Source organism: Nerophis ophidion, linkage group LG06 (genome assembly GCF_033978795.1).
Source record: "Nerophis ophidion isolate RoL-2023_Sa linkage group LG06, RoL_Noph_v1.0, whole genome shotgun sequence".
In the NCBI taxonomy this organism is placed as follows: domain Eukaryota; kingdom Metazoa; phylum Chordata; class Actinopteri; order Syngnathiformes; family Syngnathidae; genus Nerophis; species Nerophis ophidion.
This window is the reverse complement of record NC_084616.1, coordinates 70,357,319-70,383,217: the sequence shown is the minus strand read 5'-3', so window position 1 is coordinate 70,383,217 and position 25,899 is coordinate 70,357,319. Positions and strand designations below refer to the sequence as shown.

At 41.2% G+C, this 25,899-nt stretch overlaps 1 protein-coding gene across 1 annotated transcript in view; it reads left to right on the top strand.

Annotated features, from left to right (window-relative positions):
* nlgn4xa (neuroligin 4 X-linked a) overlaps positions 1-25,899 on the top strand; it is a 254,586-nt gene that overhangs the window by 11,516 nt on the left and 217,171 nt on the right. The window contains exon 2 of the mRNA XM_061904746.1: positions 24,599-25,266. Coding sequence (XP_061760730.1) covers positions 24,792-25,266 — 475 coding nt within the window. The 5' untranslated portion in view covers positions 24,599-24,791. The remainder of the gene's footprint in view (positions 1-24,598; positions 25,267-25,899) is intronic.

Below are 25,899 nucleotides of genomic sequence, written 5' to 3'. Positions count from 1 at the left end.
CATCTTCTGGTCGGCGGACTGGGTATCGAAACTAGGAATCGAAATTTAAACTTTTGAATGATTCCGGGAGAATTGGAACGTTAGTCCCGGTTCCAATCAATACTCGATACCCAACCCGCCTGATGTGTTTGCCAAGTATTAAAATGAGTTGCATTTTTTTTTTTTTTTAATGAAAGAAACTGCTGTTCTGAATGTGTCCACTGGATGTCACAATGGCAATTCTGTTAGGACCAGCAAGAGGTGCAAAGTAAAGTTTGGTGTCCGTTATGTGTCTTCCGCTTCAAACACATCGTTATTTCGCACCCTTACTCCCCAAAAACGTCTTTGTGTGGGTTTTAAGAATAGACGGTATAGTATTTTGTGTACCCGGATAATCAACTTTTACCTTGAAAATAATTTTTTGTCTTGAAAACCAACTTTTACCATTGCAAGATGCCTTGTTGTCGTCCTTTTTTCATAATAATTAACATTAATAATAATAATAATAGATAGATAAAACAATTTTCTAAACACCAAAAACGTTTAGGAATATCAGAGCCGTTAGAGGCGGCACATGGACCAAACCGGTTAAATAAGGTGTTGTACCAACGGGTTCTAGGATTACCGCCACGACATTGGTAAGGTATGAAAATATAGTGGCAAAACTTAACCGGTTTGAATACAAACCCCGTTTCCATTTGAGTTGGGAAATTGTGTTAGATGTAAACATTAACGGAATACAATGATTTGCAAATCCTTTTCAACCCATATTCAGTTGAATGCACTACAAAGACAAGATATTTGATGTTCAAACTCATAAACTTTAAAAACATTTTTTGCAAATAATAATTAACTTACAATTTCATGGCTGCAACACATGACAACGTAGTTGGGAAAGGGCATGTTCACCACTGGGTTACATCACCTTTTCTTTTAACAACACTCGATAAACGTTTGGGAACTGAGGAAACTACTTGTTGAAGCTTTGAAAGTGGAATTCTTTCCCATTCTTGTTTTATGTAGAGCTTTAGTCGTTCAACAGTCCTGGGTCTCCGCTGTTGTATTTCACGCTTCATAATGCGCCACACATTTTTGATGGAGGACAGGTCTGGACCGCAGGCGTGCCAGGAAAGCACTCTTTTTTTACGAAGCCACGCTGTTGTAACACCTGTCTTGCTGCAATAAGCAGATGGGGCCATGATAACGTTGCTAGGATGACAACATATGTTACTCCAAAACCTGTATGGACCTTTCAGCATTAATGGTGCCTTCACAAATGTGTAAGTTACCCATGCCTTGGGCACTAATACACCCCCATACCATCACAGATGCTGGCTTTTGAACTTTGTGCCTATAACAATCCGAATGGTTATTTTCCTCTTTGTTCTGGAGGACACCACGTCCTCTGTTTCCAAATATAATTTGAAATTGAGATTCGTCAGACCACAGAACACCTTTCCACTTTGCATCATTCATCTTCAGTGAGCTCGGGCCCAGCCAAGCCGGCGGCGTTTCAGGATATTATTGATCAATGGGTTTGGCTTTGCATAGTACAGTTTTAACTTGCACTTAGAGCTGTAGCGACCAACTGTAGTTACTGACAGTGGTTTTATGAAGTGTTCCTGAGCCCATGTGGTGATATCCTTTACACACAGATGTCGGTTTTTGATGCAGTACCGCCTGAGGGAGCAAAAGTCCGTAATATCATCGCTTAGGTGCGGTGATTTCTATAGATTCTCTTTACTTTTTGATGATTTTACGGACCGTAGATGGTAAAATTGTTAAATTCCTTGCAATAGCTCGTTGAGAAATGTTGTTCTAAAACTGTTCGACAATTTGCTTACAAAGTGGTGACCCTCGCCTCATCCTTGTTTGTGAATGACTTAGCATTTCATGGAAGCTGCTTTTATACCCAATCATGGCACCCACCTGTTCCCAATTTGCCTGCACACCTGTGGGATGTTCCATATAAGTGTTTGATGAGCATTCCTCAACTTAATCAGTATTTATTGCCACCTTTCCCAACTGCTTTGTCACGTGTTGCTGGCATCAAATTCTAAAGTTAATGATTATTTGCAAAAAAAAAATGTTTATCAGTTTGAACATCAAATATGTTGTCTTTGTAGCATATTCAACTGAATATGGGTTGAAAAGGATTTGTAAATCATTGTATTCCGTTTATATTTACATCTAACACAATTTCCCAACTCATATGGACACCTGGTTTGTAATTATCTTGTCTTTATTTAGATGGCTCCACCTGTGACGATCTGTCACATCACTTCTGTTTGTGTTTCCTTGTTATGTGATTTCCATTTCCTTCATGTCTCCTCTTAGTGCTCGTTTGCCTCATGTGTCCCTGAATGGCAGCCTCGCACACCTGGTTGCAGTTGCCAATCAGGCTGCTATTTATGCCCGCCTTGCCTCTTCCTCGGGGCTCAAGAATTGACAACGTTTAGAACCTTTGTATGCATGACTGCTTCTCCCTATTTTGAGTACTAAAAGACTCTTACCTGCTCCTCACTCTCCTGTGTCCTGCATCTTGGGGTCACAACTACGGCAGCCATGCGAGTTGGCGACACCACTTTTACAGCGTCTTCTCTCCATCATCTTTGTAGTAGTTTTTAGTGCTTTCATATAGGGCTGGGCGATATCGCTTTTTTTTTTAATATATCTATTTTTTAGGCCATATCGCGATACACGATATATATCTCGGTATTTTGCCTTGGCCTTAAATTAACACTTGACACATATAATCACAGCAGTATGATGATTCTATGTGTCTACATTAAAACATTCTTCTTCATACTGCATTAATATATAGTCATTTTAAACTTTCATTCAGAAAAGGAAATTACAACTAAGTCAATTGACCAAAACTGTATTTATTAAACAGTTATCAAGCAGTGGCACAAACATTCATGTCATTTTTAAAACAGAAAGTGCAAGATTGTCAGTGAAATTTTAAAACAAGCTATTCGTGCACTTTTGTGCATGATGTCACTAAGATGACGTATCAAAACAACACCAAATTAAAGTGCACTGTTTGTACAGAACGCCACTACAATAGTTTAAAACAAACAAATTGCACTTTTGTGCATGATGTCACACAAGATATTTCAATAACTGTCAAATAAAAATGAGCTGCATAATAGGAAATCAAATAGTTTTCATCCTTTGCTATGTGGTAGGTTACTACGGACGTTGTTGAATTGTGGCACCAAATGGAGATGTTGACATGCGCAGTAAGCACTCTTCATTCTCTAGCAGGTGACTTTTCAAATGATGCTACATAATAGCAGTAATGCTACTTTTTGTAGCAAGGCTTTTGGCCCACACTTGACAAATTACGGTTGTCTGTTCAACATATTCCCATTTAAAGCCAAACCATCGACAGACAATGGACCCCCTGCTGTTTTTCTTGGGAATTAATTTTTCCTTCATTCGCACCTTCTTTCTCTCGTATTACCACTCACACAGCTCAAAAGTGCGCTTGTCTGTGAGAAGGAGAGACAGGAAAGAGCGAGAAGAGCCTGTAGTGTAATGACCACAGCTAAAAGCAACTGCGTTAGAACGTATACTCCAATATCACGATATAGTCATTTTCTATATCGCACAGACATACCCGCGATATATCGTGTGTATCGATATATCGCCCATCCCCAGTGGGCATTAAAACATTCTTGTTCATACTGCATTAATAAATGCTCATTTTAAACTTTCATGCAGAGAAGGAAATCACAACTAAGTCAATTGACCAAAACTGTATTTATTAAACAGTTATTAAGCAGTGGCACGAACATTCATGTCATTTTTAAAACAGAAAGTGCAAGATTGTCAGAGACATTTTAGAACAAGCTATTAGTGCACTTTTGTGCATGATGTCACTAAAATGACGTATCAAAACAACACTAAATTAAAGTGCACTTTTTGTACAGAACACCACTACAATAGTTTAAAACCAATAAAGTGCACTTTTGTGCATGATGTCACACAAGATATTCCAATAACTGTCAAATTAAAATTAGCTGCATAATAGGAAATCAAATAGTTTTCATCCTTTGCTATGTGGTAGGTTACTACAGACGTTGTTGAATTATGGCACCAAATGGAGATGTTGACATGCGGAGTAAGCACTCTTCATTCTCTAGCAGGTGACTTTTCAAATGATGCTACATAATAGCAATAATGCTACTTTTTGTAGCAAGGCTTTTGGCCCACACTTGACAAATTACTGTTGTCTGTTCGACATATTCCCATTTAAAGCCAAACCATCGACAGACGATGGACCCGGTGCTGTTTTTCTTGGGAATTAATTTTTCCTTCATTCGCACCTTCTTTCTCTCGTATTACCACTCGCACGGCTCCGGGATCGAAGGTCCGTATTATCATGGCTTACGTGCAGCTAACGTTACCCATGCTGCTACCTCTCTGCTCCGCGAGGGCGTATGATGTTGTATGTGACGTATGTAAGAAGGTGCTCTTGCTGTCTGTGAGAAGGAGAGACAGGAAAGAGCGAGAAAAGCCTGTAATGTAAAGCCAGCAGCGAGAAAAAACTGCATGAGAACGTATACTCCAATATCACGATATAGTCATTTTCTACATCGCACAGACACAAACCCGCGATATATCGCGTATATCGATATATCGCCCAGTTCTACTTTCATATCAAATCTACTGACAGATTAAGTTTAAGATGTACGCTACTTTTGTATCACAAATGGCAACATTGCAGGATGCATGTGCATGTACGAGCCAGTCTGCTGCACAAGAAGAGAATAGTGAAAAAGAAATAGCTTATTGATTGATTGGTTGAAACTTTTATTAGTAGATTGCACAGTTCAGTACATATTCCGTACAATTGACCACTGAATGGTAACACCCGAATAAGTTTTTAAACTTGTTTAAGTTGGGGTCCACGTTAATCAATTCATGGTATTGACCACAGGCCCCTGTTAAGTTTTTCAATCAAGCCCGCTGGCCATTCCCAAATAATTTTTATAATAATTTAATGCAAGTTAAATAACTGAATTTTGGAACAAATTCCTACAATTTGTGTTTTATCTTCTTCAATGCTTGTCCTTGTACATTTATCCAGTGGTGAACATGCCCTTTCCCAACTACTTAGGCACATGTTGCAGCCATGAAATTCTAAGTTAATTATTTTTTGCAAAAAAAATACAGTTTATGAGTTAGAACATCAAATATCTTGTCTTTGTTGTGCATTCAACTGAATATGGGTTGAAAAGCATTTGCCAATCATTGTATTCCGTTTATATTTACATCTAACACAATTCCCCAACTCATATAGAAACGGGGTTTGTATACCGTGTGGGAAGTCGGTATGCTTTTGTATGCCCATTCGAAAGGTTCCTACCGAAAAATCCGATTGCGAACACATGTACTTTTACACTCCTACTGTTAATTGTAACACTATGACCGAGAGTGTCATGTCTTGTGATCATGTTTTGTTTAGTTATATTTTGTTTAAGACTCCATTGCTTCCTGTTTTTTCACACCTTCGTTTTGTCGGCATGGTTACTTATTGTGTTCACCTGTCTCTGATTAGTGGTCGCCCGCTAAACTGCTTCCCGAGCACTAATCAGAGGCAGTATTTAAGTTTGTCTTTGCCAGTCAGTTGGGCTGGCATCATTCTGTTGTATCGTGGACTGTGTGGTTTGTTTTCCCGGAACGCAAAGTAACTGGACCGGTCGTGGCGTGAAGGTAAATTTGTTAGTTAAGGTGGTGACTCTCCAGGGGGAGGGACTGGTGAAGGGGGTGGGTTGGTGTAAGGATCGGTGTATCTCGGCCTGTCGCCATCACGTCTCCACCTTGTCGCTGCCACCACAGCCTGGGGGGGTGAAGAGGGCTACAACTTTTGGTTGTTTTCCCTCCATTTGCTGAATGGCAATATACGATAGATATCTTTTTTTTCCGTAAAGTAAAAACAAAACAGTCCTAGTTACCTGAGATACTAAAATAATAACTTACAAAGTCAAATTAATGACTTACTGTAAGTAAGCGTTTGCAATAAGCGTTTGAAAAAAAGAGTTAAAAGTGGGGCCACATGCCACATGCTCTACTCCATCCATCCATCCATTTTTCTACCGCTTGTCCCTTTTGGGGTCTCTGCTTGATTCATTACAGCATTTGGGAATCCTGTAATTTATTTTTATTATGTAAATGTTATATTTTTATCAACATGTGACAGCATGGACCCTGCCATTCAAAACTAGGCTGCTACATGACTAATGATTAATGTAACAATAGCTGAATAAATAGTACAATGGCAATAGGAGATACTTTTCATCCCTGAACACCATGGAGTTCATGTAGGCTTTATGATGCACTTACATTATTATATCAAGTTTTAGAGACAGAACCGCGGGTCACCCAAATCTGCGGTCCTCTCCAAGGTTTCTCATAGTCATCCTCATTGACATCCCACTGGGTTGTGAGTTTTTCCTTGCCCTTATGTGGGATCTGAACTGAGGATGTCTTTGTGGCTTGTGCAGCTCTTTGAGACACTTGTGATTCAGGACTATATAAATAAACATTGATTGATTGATTTATTGTTAGAAAATAACAGTAGTAAACATTAGGGATTTTTGTGGGCTGTCAGGCTTGTCCCTGACAGTTTGGCCATGTCTTAGTTTTTCCTCTGCATTTGTCTTTGTTTCCTGTCTTTAGTTCCTGTCAGCACTCTTATTTTGGTTGTGTTTCCTGTTTGTCTCCCTGAGTGCTGTGTCCTCTCAGGTGTGGCTGATTGGCACCTGGTCACACCTGGTGTCAATCAGCCAGCGACTATTTAGACCTGTTTTCTTCTCCAGTCAGTGTTGGATTATTGTCGTTACCTCTTGTCACCACTACCTGTCAATGTCATTAGTACTTATCGTTGTAGCTGTGTCTACTTTCTGGTCACTGTTCATGCCATAGTTCCTAAAAAGGGGGTCTATTGAAAGACTTTAGTATACAAATTGGTTTTAAGAATGGACTTAAATGTCTAACAGACATTTCCGGCATGTTTGATGTTGGTAATCTATGCTAACAGTGACTTCAATCAATCAATCAATCAATGTTTACTTATATAGCCCTAAATCACTAGTGTCTCAAAGGGCTGCACAAACCACAACACAAACCACTACGACATCCTCGGTAGACTTACTCAAATTATTCACAGTCATCTATACCAATTATATCCATCCATCCATTTCCTACCGCTTATTCCCTTTGGAGTCGCGGGGGGCGCTGGTGCCTATCTCAGCTACAATCGGGCGGAAGGCGGGGTACACCCTGGACAAGTCGTTACCTCATCGCAGTCACAGTTTTATAATACACACAATTTTTTTTCTCTCTCTGTTTTTTATTGTTTTTTTTCCTTCATTTATGTGTTTACTAGGAACCGGGTGGGGGACATGGTGGGGATTTTTTTTTTTTTTTTAGCAAAACAAACAAAAAAACAACCTTTTTTAAATATCCTGAGAAACTGTTGCAATATTGTGCAAAACCTTTGCAAGATCTTGAAATAGTTTTCTATATCAATAAAACATACCATATTTCCTTGAATTGCCGCCGGGGCGCTAAATAATTTAAAACCTCTTCTCACTCCGGCACTGACCAAAGGCTTGCGGCAAATTTAGGCCTGCGCTTAAAAATTTGAGTGTGATGTAAGGATACCATCATGAAAAGCACATTTAATAAAAAAAAACGTTACTATGGTCTTACCTTTACTTATAAATGAAGTCCATGCACACTTCCTTCTGATCAAACGCATTGATAACTTGTTTATAGAAGTCTTCCTTATCTTCAGTTTTAAAATTCTCTCTGTCTCGATGGAGATCTTACTTTATTACCTCCTGCTTCGATTGAAAGTCCAGTTTAGAAAACTGTTTTATTTGAGATATGTAATCCTCCTTGTTAAAAGTGCAAGCGAGAGGAAAAAATAAACACACGCTTCTCTCTCTTGCTGCTTGTTGTCACTTCTTCTGCAGCCGAGTCGTCGCAAGAAGGATCACTAGCGGCCTGTACCACCAGGAGGCGGGAGTCATTTAATGACTCATATTTGACACACGCAGCTACGGTATATTAATAAAACATAGCTGCTTACTGTTCTTTTTAGCATATTCAATAGCTTGGACCTTAAATCCTACTGAATAGCTCTTAATCTTCTTCCCTTTATGCAATTTCAATTTATTGAAATCAGCCTCCTACATTTTGAAAATGATGACAGGTGAAGTGTCACTCGTGATGTGACGAGTTTGTTTGACCCGGCGGAAATTCTAGAAAATGTGCTAATAAAAATATTTTGCGAAACGAGTTTGACCGGGCAGTAATTCTAGACAGGCGCATACTATATACCCGACGGCAATTCAAGGAAATACGGTAGGTGAATATGATTTTTAACGGATTTTGAAAAAAAAGTTTTCTTACATAAGGTTTAAAAAAATCATTGCATTTGTAATTTCTTTGTATTAATTAAAAACATTTATAATGTAATTTTTGTTGACAAACGTTTATGTTACATGACATGCAATTGTATTTAAAGGCCTACTGAAATTAGATTTTCTTATTTAAACGGGGATAGCAGGTCCATTCTATGTGTCATACTTGATCATTTCAAGATATTACCATATTTTTGCTGAAAGGATTTAGTAGAGAACATCGATGATGAAGTTCACAACTTTTGGTGCTAACAGAAAAGCCCTGCCTTTACCGGAAGTCGCAGACGATGACGTCACATGTTTGATGGCTCCTCACATCCTCACATTGTTTTTAATGGGAGCTTACAACAAAAAGAGCTATTCGGATCAAGAAAACGACAATTTCCCCATTAATTTGAGCGAGGATGAAAGATTCGTGTTTGAGGATATCATTAGCGACGGCCTAGAAAAAAAAAAAAAACGCGATCGCATTGGGACAGATTCAGATGTTTTTAGACACATTTACTAGGTTAAGTCTGGGAAATCCCTTATCTTTCTATTGTGTTGCCAGTGTTTTAGTGAGTTTAACAGTACCTGATAGTCGGAGGGGTGTGTCCACGGGTGTCTTGACGCCAGTGTCTCAGGGAAGTCGACGGCAGCTTTATGGACGGCACAAGCTCATAAGCGACCTTTTACCACAATTTTCTCACCGAAACCTGCTGGTTGACATCCATGTTCGCTGTGATCCATAGTAAAGTTTCACATCCATTAATTTTAAACAAGGAATCACCGTGTGTTTGTGTGGCTAAAGGCTAAAACTTGCCAACTCCATCTTTCTACTGTGACTTCTCTAATAATAATTGAACAAATTGCAAAAGATTCAGCAACACAGATCTCCTAAATACCATGTAATTATGCGGTTAAAGCAGACGACTTTTAGCTGTGTGTGTGCAGCGCTCATATTTCCCAACAGCCCGTGACGTCACGCGTATACGTCATCATTACGCGACGTTTTCTAGAAGAAACCCCCGGGAAATTTAAAATTGTAGTAAACTAAAAAGGCCGTATTGGCATGTGTTGCAATGTTAATATTTCATCATTAATATATAAACTATCAGACTGCCTTTAAATGATTCTTGAATATCCAAATCAAGGCCCAAACTTTTTTTTTTTTTGTACATAACAGTCTTTTTTTTCATGTAACATTGTAATTGTTTTTTTCTTTTGTAGTGTGGTCCTATGCAGGCTGGTTTTATTATTGGTAGTAGTTATATTCAATCAATCAATCAATGTTTACTTATATAGCCCTAAATCACTAGTGTCTCAAAGGGCTGCACAAACCACTACGACATCCTCGGTAGGCCCACATGAGGGCAAGGAAAACTCACACCCAGTGGGACGTCGGTGACAATGATGACTATGAAAACCTTGGAGAGGAGGAAAGCAATGGATGTCGAGCGGGTCTAACATGATACTGTGAAAGTTCAATCCATAATGGATCCAACACAGTCGCGAGAGTCCAGTCCAAAGCGGATCCAACACAGCAGCGAGAGACCCGCTCACAGCGGAGCCAGCAGGAAACCATCCCAAGCGGAGGCGGATCAGCAGCGCAGAGATGTCCCCAGCCGATACACAGGCGAGCAGTACATGGCCACCGGATCGGACCGGACTCCCTCCACAAAGGAGATTGGGACATAGAAGAAAAAGAAAAGAAACGGCAGATCGACTGGTCTAAAAAGGGAGTCTATTTAAAGGCTAGAGTATACAAATCAGTTTTAAGGTGAGACTTAAATATTGAATTGCCACCAACCAACAAAAACATGCAATCAGCCAAATATGGTCGCCGGGCCAGACTTTGGACGCCACTGGTGTCGAACAACATGTTTACAACAGGGCGCAACACAACATGCTCAAATGCACAACATACAGTAGATGTTGTATGTGAATGATTGTTAGCAGTTGTAGTTCAAAGTGTCAGTGACATTTTCCAGATAAGACCTGGGCAGCCTCAGGCGGAATCATTTTGTGATTGAAATGCAAATGATGGAGCGCTACTTCATTGGTATTCATGAGACTTATCTGCTATAATCAGTAAGAGTGAGCACAATGTTCACCATACTTGGCCAAGGAGAGTGGTTATTCAGCCCCATCACTCAGCATGAAGGACAATTTATCATCAGGTACTGTGTTAACACAAATACTCCATGACTTGTCAGTATATATAAGACAACGCATTTAAAATGCTTATAACCTTGCTCGAACAATAAATGACAATTTCTTCTCTGCGATAAATATTTTACTTTTTTTTTTTAACATTATAATGCTGCAGATGTAGCCGCTGTTATTCCCTTACATAGTGATTCATATCATTCATACATAACCTCTAATGTGGAGGGGGTCCGGTCCGATGACCATGGATGAAGTACTGGCTGTCCAGAGTCGAGACCCAGGATGGACCGCTCGTCGGGACCCAGGATGGACCGCTCGTTTGTATCGGTTGGGGACGTCTCTACGCTGCTGATCCGCTTGAGATGGTTTCCTGTGGACGGGACTCTCGCTGCTGTCTTGGATCCGCTTGAACTGAACTCTCGCGGCTGTGTTGGAGCCACTATGGATTGAACTTTCACAGTATCATGTTAGACCCGCTCGAGATCCATTGCTTTCGGTCCCCTAGAGAGGGGGGGTTGCCCACATCTGAGGTCCTCTCCAAGGTTTCTCATAGTCAGCATTGTCACTGGCGTCCCACTGGATGTGAATTCTCCCTGCCCACTGGGTGTGAGTTTTCCTTGCCCTTTTGTGGGTTCTTCCGAGGATGTTGTAGTCGTAATGATTTGTGCAGTCCTTTGAGACATTTGTGATTTGGGGCTATATAAATAAACATTGATTGATTGATTGATAATGTCTGCAACAAATGAGGGGGGGGCCCTCTGACTGTATTCAAGCTACTTAAAGCAAATACGACTTTTATTCTAAAATAGATAAAAAACTTCAACCCACCTTAGGGTGTCTTACATTCCCGAGGTGAAGTGGCTATGAAAGACTCACTATAATTATAAAAAATAAATCAATTATATACCGTACTTATTTAGATCGGTCATGCATAGTATAGAGCAGGGGTCACCAACCTTTTTGAAACCAAGAGCTACTTCTTGGGTACTGATTAATGCGAAGGGCTACCAGTTTGATACACACTTAAATAAATTGCCAGAAATAGCCAATTTGCTCAATTTACCTTTTAACTCTATGTTATTATTAATAATTAATGATATTTATCTTTGTGGAAACACTGATCATCTTAATTATTTCTCACAATAAATATATATTTTTGATGACATGTTTTAAATAGATTAAAATACAATCTGCACTTTGTTAGAATATATAAGAAATTGGACCGAGCTATATTTCTAACAAAGACAAATCATTATTTCCTCTAAGTTTTCCAAAACAAAAATTTTAAAATAAATTCAAAAGACTTTTAAATAAGATTCAAATTTGATTCTACAGATTTTCTAGATTTGCCACAGTAATGTTTTTGAATTTTAATATTAAATTTGAAGAAATATTTGACAAATATTCGTCGTCAAAAAAACAGAAGCTAAAATGAAGAATTAAATTTAAATGCATTTATTTTTCTTTACAATAAAAACAATTAATTCACTTGAACATTGATTTAAATTGTCAGGAAAGAAGAGGAACGAATTTAAAAGGTAAAAAGGTATATGTGTTTAAAAATCATAAAATCATTTTTAAGGTTGTTTTTTTTTCTCTAAAAGTGTCTTTCTGAAAGTTATAAGAGGCAAAGTAATTTATTCAAACAATTGAAGACCAAGTCTTTAAAATATTTTCTTGGATTTTCAAATTCTATTTGAGTTTTGTCTCTCTTAGAATTAAAAATGTCGAGCAAAGTGAGACCAGCTTGCTAGTAAATAAATACAATTAAAAAAAATAGAGGCAGCTCACTGGTAAGTGCTGCTATTTGAGCTATTTTTAGAACAGGCCAGCGGGCTACTCATCTGGTCCTTAAGGGCTACCTGGTGCCCGCGGGCACCGCGTTGGTGACCCCTGGTATACACTATACTAATTTCCTGAAAATTAGCTCGCTGTCTTAATAGTTGAAGAATACCGTATTTCCTTAAATTGCTTATTAAATTAAAACCTCTTCTCACTTCGGCGTTTACCAAAGCCATGCGGTAAATTTAGGCCTGCGCTTATAAATTTGAGTGTGATGTAAGGATACCATTATGAAAAGCACATTAAATAAAAACTAAAAACAGTATGGTCTTACCTTTACTTATAAATGAAGTCCATGCGCAGCTCCTTCTGTACAAAAGCATCCATAACTTATTTATAGAAGTCTTCCTTATCTTTCTTCAGTTTTAAAAGTCTCTCTGTCTCGATGGAGATATTCCTTTTTTACCTCCTGCTTCGATTGAAAGTCCAGTTTAGAAAACTGTTTTATTTTAGATATGTAATCCTCCATGTTTAAAGTGCAAGCGAGAGGAAAACATAAACGATCGCTGCTCACTCTTGCTGCTTGTTGTCACTTCTTCTGCAGCCGAGTCGTCGCAAGAAGGATCACTAGCGCCCTCTACCACCAGGAGGCGGGAGTCATTTAATGACTCATATTTGACACACGCAGCTACGGTATATTAATAAAACATAGCTGCTTACTGTTCTTTTTAGCATATTCAATAGCTTGGACCTTAAATCATACTGAGTAGCTCTTAATCTTCTTCCCTTTATGCGATTTCTAATGATTGAAATCAGCCTCCTCCATTTTGAAAATGATGACAAGGGAAGTGTCACTCGTGACGTGACAAGTTTTACCCGGCGGAAATTCTAGGCATATGCTAATTATTTTGCGAAACGAGTTTGACCCGGCTGAAATTCTAGACGTGCGCTAATAAAAATAATATTTTGCGAAACGAGTTTGACCCCGCGTTAATCCTGATGCTAAGCATGCGCTAATTATTTTGCGGAACGAGTTTGACCCGGGGCTTCATGGTGGCAGAGGGGTTAGTGCGTCTGCCTCACGATGCGAAAGTCCTGAGTAGTCCTGGGTTCAATCCCGGGCTCGGGATCTTTCTGTGTGGAGTTTGCATGTCCTCCCCGTGAATGCGTGGATTCCCTCCGGTTACTCCGGCTTCCTCCCACTTCCAAAGACATGCACCAGGGGATAGGTTGATTGGCAACACTAAATTGGCCCTAGTGTGTGAATGTGAGTGTGAATGTTGTCTGTCTATCTGTGTTGGCCCTGCGATGAGGTGGCGACTTGTCCAGGGTGTACGACGCCTTCCGTCCGATTGTAGCTGAGATAGGCGCCAGCGCCTCCCGCGATCCCAAAGGGAATAAGCGGGAGAAAATGGATGGATGGAGTTTGACCCGGCAGTAATTCTAGGCAGGCGCATACTATATACCCGGCGGCAATTCAAGGAAATATGGTATGTTGCTAAATGGACTTTAGACACTACGGTACCAGTTTCTTTGACGGGTGAAGGACGCTGTAATACTATAGAACAGGGGTAGGAAACCTATGGCTCTAGAGCCAGATGTGGCTCTTTTGATGACTGCACCTGGATCTCACATAAATCTTAGCTGACATTGCTTAACACGATAAGTAATGGATAATTCCGCTGGTAATCACAGTGTCAAAAATAACGTTCAAAATATAAAACATTCTCATGCATTTTCATCCATCCACCCGGTTTTTCTACCGCACCTGTTCAAGAAGTCACATTAATGGTAAGAAGTATTTTATTTATTTTTGTTTATTCTTTTGAATACCATTGTTATTCTGAGGCTAAGAGACTTATTATACCCTGAAAATGTTGGGTATTTCTTAAAAATGCATGCATATTGTTGTATTCAGTGTTAAAAAAATAATAAATTATATGGCTCTCACGGAAATACTTTTAAGAATATTTGGCTTGTATGTCTCTCTCAGCCAAAAAGGTTCCCGACCCCTGCTATAGAACATTTGAACAGTACACCCACATCTGCGGTCCTCTCCAAAGTTTCTCAAAGTCATTTACATTGACATCCCACTGGGTTGTGAGTTTTTCCTTGCCCTTATGTGGGCTCTGAACCGAGGATGCCGTTGTGTCTTGTCCAGCCCTTTGAGACACTTGTGATTTAGGGCTATATAAATAAACATTGATTGATGTTCACATGGGGCTTCACGGTGGAAGAGGGGTTAGTGCGTCTGCCTCACAATACGAAGGTCCTGAGTAGTCCTGGGTTCAATCCCGGGATCGGGATCTTCCTGTGTGGGGTTTGCATGTTCTCTCCGTGAATGCGTGGGTTCCCTCCGGGTACTCCGGCTTCCTCCCACTTCCAAAGACATGCACCTGGGGATAGGTTGATTGGCAACACTAAATTGGCCCTAGTGTGTGAATGTGAGTGTGAATGTTGTCTGTCTATCTGTGTTGGCCCTTAAATGAGGTGGGGACTTGTCCAGGGTGTACGCCGCCTTCCGCCCGATTGTAGCTGAGATAGGCACCCGCGACCCCAAAGGGAATAAGCGGTAGAAAATGAATGAATGGATGGATATTCCTTAAGGGAACGTGTTAGATCAATACTTTGTGAATCCAGTGAAGTAGAACTCTATGGCTCCCATTGAAGCTTCAAAATAATCCTCCGGAATTAAATTGCTAACATGTCATCATATTACATCAAGCTCAGTTGGAAACATGTTGAAACCTTTTTAGCCTCTGATGATTTTGTAGTATTGTTCTTGTCTGCACACAGCCTTAACTCTCGTCTTGTGTTAAAGTTAAAGTTAAAGTACCAATGATTGTCACACACACACTAGATGTGGCAAAATTATTCTCTGCATTCGACCCATCACCCTTGATCACCCCCTGGGAGGTGAGGGGAGCAGTGGGCAGCAGCGGTGCCGCGCCCGGGTATCATTTTGGGTGATTTAACCCCCAATTCCAACCCCTTGATGCTGAATGCCAAGCAGGGAGGTAATGGGTCCCATTTTTTGTAGTCTTTGGTATGACCTACCAATCTCAGGGCGGACACTATGGTGGAAAAGTCCCAGAAAACAAGGTAGTGATTTGCGTTTGAATTCCCACAATTTGTCCAGCAGGCAGGGGAGTTATCATAGTGAGACTTCTGAGAAGGTGTAATAAAAAAATCTGATCAAACTTATCCAGCCAAACTTCATCCACTTGGGTGAGCTGGTACAAGTCTATTGGTATTTCCATATTATTGTCCATTCTTCTTCTGATATAGTTATCCTCCCTCCTTCTCCCATTATGTTTTAATATATGAAGTTGAGTATGATTTCATAACGTTTAGGGTCAGCACCGACCCGTTTTAGTTTTTAAATGCATAAAAAAAACACATTTATTTTTTTGCGTCAAGGATTTGGGATTTTGTCAGGAACCTCTATTTCAACTAAACAATTTTTTTGTTTGTTTTTCACTAAGTTATAAACTGCTCTGGTAGAAATTATGACCTCGGTGTTGTTAGGGTGGATTTCGACCCAGTTATAAAAATAAGATTATCAAGCAATAATTAGAGCCAAAACTGAACACACTGACAGCCAGCTCCTCTCCCAATCATGTGCGCTTTAGGGGATTCTTATTTTACCTTGTTATCCGGTACTAAAACAAACAAAGACAGGAATGTCCAGAAATGTGAGGTCAATTCAGTCTAAAATTATTGAAATGAAAAATATCCATTCATCCATCCATTTTCTAAAGCTTATTCCCTTTGGGGTTGCGGAGGGCACTGGTGCCTATCTCAGCTACAATCGGGCGGAAGGCGGGGTACACCCTGGACAAGTCGCCACCTCATTGCAGAAAATGAAAAATAAATAAACTTATTCAAGAGATAAATAAATGATAAATGGGTTGTACTTGTATAGCGCTTTTCTACCTTCAAGGTACTCAAAGCGCTTTGACACTACTTCCACATTTACCCATTCACACACATACTGATGGAGGGAGCTGCCATGCAAGGCGCCAACCAGCACCCATCAGGAGCAAGGGTGAAGTGTCTTGCTCAGGACACAACGGACATGACGAAGTTGGTACTAGGTGGGATTTGAACCAGGGACCCTCGGGTTGCGCACGGCCACTCTTCCACTGCGCCACGCCGTCCCACAGATGTGTTCTAATACCCCTCAGTAATAGTCAGGTAACACTACAACCTTTTATTTATTTACACGATTCTTTCCAAGTATAATGGGATCACACTACTCAGCCTTCCCGGTAAGGTTTATTCAGGTGTACTGGAGAGGAGGCTACGCCGGATAGTCGGACCTCGGATTCAGGAGGAACAGTGTGGTTTTCGTCCTTGTCGTGGAACTGTGGACCAGCTCTATACTCTCGGCAGGGTTCTTGAGGGTGCATGGGAGTTTGCCCAACCAGTCTACATGTGCTTTGTGGACTTGGAGAAGGCATTCGACCGTGTCCCTCGGGAAGTCCTGTGAGGAGTGCTCAGAGAGTATGGGGTATCGGACTGTCTTATTGTGGCGGTCCGCTCCCTGTATGATCAGTGTCAGAGCTTGGTCCGCATTGCTGGCAGTAAGTCGGACTTGTTTCCAGTGAGGGTTGGACTACGCCAAGGCTGTCCTTTGTCACCGATTCTGTTCATAACTTTTATGGAGAGAATTTCTAGGCGCAGTCAAGGCGTTGAAGGGTTCCGGTTTTGGTGGTCGCGGGATTAAGTCTCTGCTTTTTGCAGATGATGTGGTCCTGATGGCTTCATCTGGCCGGGATCTTCAGCTCTCACTGGATCGGTGAAGCGACCGGAATTAGAATCAGCACCTCCAAGTCCGAGTCCATGGTTCTCGCCCGGAAAAGGGTGGAGTGCCATCTCCGGGTTGGGGAGGAGACCCTGCCCAAAGTGGAAGTACCTAGGAGTCTTGTTCACGAGTGGGGGAAGAGTGGATCGTGAGATCGACAGGCGGATCGGTGCGGTATCTTCAGTAATGCGGACGCTGTATCGATCCGTTGTGGTGAAGAAGGAGCTGAGCCGGAAGGCAAAGCTCTCAATTTACCGGTCGATCTACGTTCCCATCCTCACCTATGGTCATGAGCTTTGGGTCATGACCGAAAGGATAAGATCACGGGTACAAGCGGCCGAAATGAGTTTCCTCCGCCGTGTGGCGGGGCTCTCCCTTAGAGATAGGGTGAGAAGCTCTGCCATCCAGGAGGAACTCAAAGTAAAGCCGCTGCTCCTTCACATCGAGAGGAGCCAGATGAGGTGGCTCGGGCATCTGGTCCGGATGCCACCCGAACGCCTCCCTAGGGAGGTGTTTAGGGCACGTCCAAACGGTAGGAGGCCACGGGGAAGACCAAGGACACGTTGGGAAGACTATGTCTCCCGGCTGGCCTGGGAACGCCTCGGGATCCCTCGGGAAGAGCTAGATGAAGTGGCTGGGGAGAGGGAAGTCTGGGCTTCCCTGCTTAGGCTGCTGCCCCCGCGACCCAACCTCATATAAGCGGAAGATGATGGATGGACGGATGGACGATTCTTTTAAAGTTCATTTGACCATTTTTAATTGAAATCGAGGGGTATACTGACAAAAAAAAAAGACCCAATGGCCCACCGAAAAAATATTCAAACCAATATTTTTCATGGATAAGGAAGCCTAACAAAGTAACCAAGAGATGAGAAACAAATTGGATGATAGATCATTGTTTTTAGTGTATTTTACAGCTGATTTAAGACATGGGTCAAAACCAACCCGTGAACATAAGAGATGGTAACAGAAAGCTAACACAAGAGGAAGGTTAAATCCCTCTGGGAGGCTTTCGGAAGTGGAGCGTTTTGTCTGCCCATTACTGGTCTGCAGGGTCTGTTTTCTTTTTTTTTTTTTTTTAATATCCCAGATGCTTTGACCCACGCCCCCAGCGCTCAGTATGCCCTGCACAGATTGACCTGGCTTCTGTCAAAATTAGTCCGGCTGCATATTTTTAGTGCAGAGAGGAAGTGCTTCTGCGTTGCTGATGAACTCTGCTGTGCCATTTCTTGCAGAATCATTGTAATTGTTTAGATTGAGCACGGTCGACTCTGTCCGAGCCAGAATGACAGACAAAGCTGAACGGCTTTTTTTTTCTGTGCTCCGTCTCAGGCAGCAATTTGATTTCCTGCAGCTTATAAGAAATATTGTTTCCACTAAAGATGAATAATTCAATGTAAAAAGTTTGGCGGATAAGGTCATTAAATAAGTAGTCCAAACTACTTTTTTAATGTTTGGACCGATCATGCACCGCACACCTAAAAGCTTTTAATTTTCTCAAAAATCGGAATGTACGGAATAATTCTGGTTGGGGATACCGACCTCAAAGCTATTTTATTTTGTCCATGATGTAATGATAAGTGTGAGCAGTGTAGTCACACATAAGAGACACGTGTAGACTGCAAGATGATGCTTATAAACAACGGGGGTGGGGCGGAGACGTGGTTGGGGGGCGTGGTTGAGGCGGGGCGTAGTTAAGAGGGGAGGAGTATATTTACAGCTGCAATTCACCAACTCAAGTATTTCATATATATGTATGAAATACTTCACTTTCAGTGAATTCTAGCTATATATATTTATTTTAATATATATATAAATAAAAGAAATAGTTGAATTTCAGACGGCACCTATCAAATAGACAGTAATAAAAACAGTTGTTCTACTAACTGTACTGTGCTTGCTGGTTACTAAAAAAAACAAAAAAAACACTTACCTTTCACTAATTGAGTAACCTTTGTTCTGCCATTTGCGTACTGGCGAGCGATCTCGGAATCCGGGAACATATCCTTCACAGATTTGTTGTAGACATCCGCAAAGGAGAACGGGATGTTGCTTCCAGCTATCATTATAGCCATCTTTGTCTCAGCATAAGTTTCACTATCGGGTCTCCATTTTGCGAGGTGGCCCATCATACTGGGTTGTGAACGATGCTGCGTTTTGTGTTTCGCTGACCGTTCATGATTGAGTATATCCGTTAGTCTGTTATACAAAATTTACAGGCAACATACCCCTTCCCCTTCGGTCTCTCCTGGATAAACTGAAATTCTTGTTTCCATTTGTTTTGGAACTTGCAAGCGTATTTCTTCATTTTGCTCGTAGACCAGGGGTGTCAAACTCAAATACAGAGTGGGCCAAAATTTAAAACTGAACAAAGCCGCGGGCCAAGGTTGAACAAATTAACAATTTAATAGGGCCCCAAACAAGTTTTGTATTTAATATTGAACAAGCAAGGCTTATATAACTTTATAGTGACATGTCTAATCGAGTTTTGAATAATAATCATTAAAAAATATCAATGGCATATCAAATAAAATTTTAATAAAAATTGAGTGCCTCTTTTCTATTTGCAGCCTTCTGAGGTAAATATCAAAATAAACTTTTTCCAAAGGCCAATAAAGTAAAATATTGAAAGGAATTAATCAAACATTCAAGCCTTGAAGTAGCAAGAGAAAGTGAATGAATAAAACTGTAATTTTTGCTCAGTTTGCTACACTGATTTGCTTTAACAACGCTTATACAACCTAATAGTGCAAAATCAACTTTCAAAAAACAAACGAAAAAACATCACAGAAATAACATTTAAATAAAAAAATGTAATGCCTCTTTTCTATTTGCAGCCTTCTGAAGTAAATATCAACATCAACTTTTTTCCACTAGCTAATACATTTTAAAATAAAATAACAATGGTTCGGTGGTAACGGGGGTGGATATTGTAGCGTCTCGGAAGAGTTAGTGCTGCAAGGGGTTCTGGGTATTTGTTCTGTTGTGTTCATGTTGTGTTTCGGTGCGGTTGTTCTCCCGAATTGTGTTTGTCATTCTTGTCTGGTCAGGGTTCACAGTGTGGCGCACATTTGTTACAGTGTTGAAGTTGTTTATACAGCCACTTTCAGTGTGACCTGTATGGCTGTTGATCAAATATGCATTGCATTCACTTTTGTGTGTGTGTGTAAAAGCCGCTTATACTTTGTGACTTGGCCAAGATGCTGTATGTATAGAGGAAAAGCGGACGTAACGACAGGTTGTGGAGAACGCTAAAGGCAGTCCGGGGAGAAATTCGGGAGAATGGTTGCCCCGGGAGATTTTCGGGAGGGGCACTGAACTTCGGAAGTCTCCCTGGAAAATCAGGAGGGTTGGCAAGTATGAGTATAAGCGGTGAATGTGGTGTTACAGCGGCACCCGCCGCTGTATAACACCGGCGGGCCAGCTCTAATGTTAATTTGATTTTGCCTCAAGGGCCAAATGAAATTTGGCCCGCGGGCCAGATATTGACACCCATGTCGTAGACGGTGTAATATATTGGGTTGCAGTCAATAACCAGGCCAGGTGCTGTTCTGTGGGCTTCAGAACAGACTCCCTCACTTGCCGTCAGGTGCGCAACACCACGTAAATCGTTGGCCAATAAATAAGCAACCCCATAACGCTATAGCCAACATTCACCAGGAGATGGCAACAGACAACATAGAATCACTCTATTACAGACGTCGTCGCCATGGCTGTAACTTCCTAATTTTTCTGCTTTGTCTTCTTGTATGTGCGTTTTTTTTTATTAAAATCCGTAGATGTTGTAACAAGATTGGGCAGGCAAGCTGTTTATATCGTGGGAAAGCGGACGTAAAAAACAGGCTGTCCCCACTCAGGTCCGCATGGAGCTGGAGGGGGCGTGGCCTCTAGTTACGGCTGAATCTCGGGAGGTTTTCAGGAGAAAATTTCTTCCGGGAGGTTTTCGGGAAATACACTGAATTTCGGGAGTCTCGCAGAAAATCCTTGAGGGTTGGCAAGTATGGTATGAACGGACAAATGGTCATCAGACAGAAAAACAGTCTTACTCACCTTGTGAGCTAGGAAAGAAACAGCACAACACATAACAAAGAAAGTTAATCCAACACAACAAACTACCATAAAATGATTGATTACATAAAATGTGTAACTTTAATGGGCAGCACCGGCTTGAGGTCTTTCTGTGTGGAGTTTGCATGTTCTCTCCGTGACTGCGTGGGTTTCCTCCGGGTATTCCAGCTTCCACATCCCCTTCTCATACTTAACAATAGTTTTTTATTTTTTACTGTAACTAACTGGCGGAATGCGGTCTGAGTCGGGACACAGACACTATTCTATACGGATCCAAAGTTCTTTTATTTTCAATTTTAATTATGGAAGTATTTTAAGTTTTGACAGGGCTCTTCGACTTTTGACCTTTTATAGACTTTATGGTACGAGTTGATAGGATCATGAAATCCACTTAACTGCATGCACGTTAAGCCTCCCCATGGGAAACTACTCAGCCAATGAATTTGGTTCATTGCAGGCGCTAAACAGGGAGACATATTAGATTGGAAAGAAGTAAAGTGATCGAATGGCACGGGAGAATATCGAGAAAAAGAGAAACAAGTGAAAAATACGAGTCAAAAATACGGTCAAAGAGTCAAACAGAGGACAAAGGGACAAGGCTTCATGGTGGCAGAGGGGTTAGTGCGTCTGCCTCACAATACAAAGGTCCTGAGTAGTACTGGGTTCAATCCCGGGCTCGGGATCTTTCTGTGTGGAGTTTGCATGTTCTCTCCGTGAATGCATGGGTTCCCCCCGGGTACTCCGGCTTCCTCCCACCTCCAAAGACATGCACCTGGGGATAGGTTGATTGGTAACACAGAATTGCCCCAAGTGGGAATGTTGTCTGTCTTTCTGTATTGGCCCTGTGATGAGGCGAGGATTTGTCCAGGGTGTACACCACCTTCCCCCCAGGGCAGCTAAGACAGGCACCAGCATCCCCCGTTACGCCAAGAGGAACAAGCGGTAGAAAATGGACGGCTGGTTGTAACCTTAAGTGTTATTTACAGAGTACTTGTAATGTAAGGCATGCTGAGTATTTTTTGATCCTAAAATATAATATTACCGTATTTTTTCGGATTATAAATTGCTCCGGAGTATAAGTCGCACCGGCCTAAAATACATAATGAAGAAGGAAAAAAACATATATACGTCGCATAAGTCACATTTTGGGGGGAAATTTATTTGATAAAATCCAACACCAAGAATAGACATTTGAAAGGCAATTTAAAATAAATAAAGAATAGTGAACAACAGGCTGAATAAGTGTACGTTATATGAGGCATAAATAACCAACTGAGAAGGTGCCTGGTATGTTAACGTAACATATTATGGTAAGACTCATTCAAATAAGGGCTTCACGGTGGAAGAGGGGTTAGTGCGTCTAAGTAGTCTGGGGTTCAAACCCGGGCTCGGGATCCCTCTGTGTGGAGTTAGCATGTTCTCCCCGTGACTGCGTGGGTTCCGACCGGGTACTCCGGCTTCCTCCCACTTCCAAAAACATGCACCTGGGCATAGGTTGATTGGCAACACTAAATTGGCCCTAGTGTGTGAATGTTGTCTGTGTAGCTGTATTGGCCCTGTGATGAGGTGGCGACTTGTCCAGGGTGTACACTGCCTTCCGCCCGATTGTAGCTGAGATAGGCGCCAGCGATCCCCGCGACCCAAATACGGAATAAGCGGTAGGAAATGGATGGATGGATGGAGATGAGTAAGATTATTTTGAGAATGAATAAATGGATGGATGAAATAAATTCAGAATGTTTATTCTTCTTTATACTTTGTAAACACTTTAAGTTTGAAGAGTTTCTTGAAGTGGATTATATTAGTACAGTGTTTTTGCTTAATTTAATTCCACATACAGATATACTGAAGGTCTTAAGTGTTGTACGTGCGTACAAATGTTTCAAATTACATTTTTCTCTAAGATTATATTTGTCCTCTTTTGTTGAGAAGAATTGTTGTATATTCTTGGGTAGCAGGTTATAGTTTGCTTTTGTGTTTCATTTTACCTTTTTGCAAATTCACTATGTTGTGGAATTTCAGTATCTTTGATTCAATAAATAAAGGATTTGTATGTTCTCTATATCCAACATGGGGCTTCACGGTGTCAGAGGGGTTAGTGTGTCTGCCTCGCAATACGAAGGTCCTGAAGAGTCAGGGTTGAATCCCAGGCTCGGGATCTTTCTGTGTGGAGTTTGCATGTTCTCCCCGTGAATGCGTGGGTTCCCTCCGGGTACTCCGGCTTCCTCCCACTTCCAAAGACATGCACCTGGGGATAGGTTGATTGGCAACACTAAATTGGCCCTAGTGTGTGAATGTGAGTGTGAATGTTGTCTGTCTATCTGTGTTGGCCCTGTGATGAGGTGGCGACTTGTCCAGAGTGTAGCCCGCCTTCCGCCCGATTGTAGCTGAGATAGGCACCGGCGCTCCCCGCAACCCCAAAGGGGAATAAGCGGTAGAAAATGGATGAAGTCATTCAAATAACTATAACATGTAGAACATGCCATACGTTTACCAAACAATCCGTCACTCCTAATCGCTAAATCCGATGAAATGTTCCTCAATGTCGCTTCTAAACAACTCTGCCAACTCCAAAGGTATGCACCGCTTCTGCTGCATATTTCACTACGTCCATCTTGTAATCTGCAGTACAAGATTTCCTTTTCGGTGCCATTTTTGTTCAGCCCTTCTCAGTTTTTATAAGTTCCCGCCAACGTTGAAATGATCCATTTTAATAGCTACAGCAGTAGCATAGAGCTGTTTTTATCCATTACCCACAATGCACTTCAGCCATGACCCTCCCCCGCCGAAATCTTATTGGTTGACGTGTGTGTGACGATTGCTAACATTTTCTTCGTCTCTTCCGCGAATGAGATCAATAATATTATTTGGTATTTTACGGTAATGTGTTAATAATTTCACACATAACTATGAAAAAAACTGCGACTTATAGTCCGATAAATACGGTAGATGTACAATGAAAATACTTTGCCCACATTTTGGAATTCAAATGTTGACAGTTATCTATAAACTCAGTCCAGACTTACATGGAAACCAAGAAACATGTACCACTGCAAGAAATGAAACTTAAACCAGTAATTATGTTGTTGGCAACCCACCTTCACAGACAAACTTCAGACCTGTGGGAAAAACTACATTTCTCTAGAAAGAGTAGAGAAAGTAGTGCCATTCCATCAATGCAATCAATCTTTTAGGAAACAATCCCTTGTGTTATGTTTTAATCCATCATTTCTTTTGTCACTTTTTTCTACTAACTTAATTTCTGATAATTTGATATAATTTTGGTCAAATGTCAGCATTAATTCTGAGTCTTAAATGATTTGAATTCAGACTTCACCTTCCAACTGACCGTTGTGTTTTCCCTATTATTCAGGATTCCATCAGACTGGACCTAAAGCATCTGTGTCCTACATCTTATCCTGTTCTGGATGTTCAGACGTGATTTTCAACAACCAACATTCTCAGGATGGGAAATTCTGAGGAAATCGTGTTAATCTGCCAAGACACTATCTCACAGTTTTCAGCTTGAGGAAGAGAAACAAGCAAAGTGCGGTGGAACTTAGACCATGACCGACCAAGCTCAATACAGCAGGAGCATGTTAACTCGCAGAGGCCCTTCATGGATGTATCCCAACATGGCTTTTTTGTTGCTCTGGATGGTGCTCATGTCCATCTGTGTGGTCAGGACCCAAGGCCAGCAGTACCCTGTAGTCACCACCAACTATGGAAAGTTGCGAGGTGTGAAAATCACATTACCCAATGAGATCCTGGGACCAGTGGAACAGTATCTAGGGATTCCATATGCATTGGCCCCAACAGGGGAACGGAGGTTTCAGCCACCAGAGCCGCCCATGTCCTGGCCAGGCATTAGGAATGCTACTCAGTTTTCTCCAGTTTGTCCTCAGTTTTTGGAAGATCGCTTCTTACACAATGATATGCTTCCTGTGTGGTTCACGGCCAACCTGGATACAGTGGTAACTTACGTGCAAGAGCAGAGCGAGGACTGCCTACACCTAAACATCTACGTCCCTACCGAGAATGGTAAGTCCAAGGTTTTTTTTTTGTCGTTGGTTGAGGGTCTTCACTCAGAAAAAAATATGCGTCTTTTACAAACCCCGTTTCCATATGAGTTGGGAAATTGTGTCAGATGTAAATATAAACGGAATACAAGGATTTGCAAATAATTTTCAACCCAAATTCAATTGAATGCACCACAAAGACAAGATATTTGATGTTCAAACTCATAAACTTTACTTTTTTTTTGCAAATAATATTTAACTGAGAATTTCATGGCTGCAACACGTGCCAAAGTAGTTGGGAAAGGGCATGTTCACCACTATGTTACATCACCTTTTCTTTTAACAACACTCAATAAACGTTTGGGAACTGAGGAAACTAATTGTTGAAGCTTTGAAAGTGGAATTCTTTCTCATTCTTGTTTTATGTAGAGCTTCAGTCGTTCAACAGTCCGGGGTCTCCGCTGTCGTATTTTACGCTTCATAATGTGCCACACATTTTCGATGGGAGACAGGTCTGGACTGCAGGCGGGCCAGGAAAGTACCCACGCTGTTGTAACACTTGTCTTGCTGAAATAAGCAGGGGCGTCCATTATAACATTGCTTGGATGACAACATATTTTGCTCCAAAACCGGTATGGACCTTTCAGCATTATTG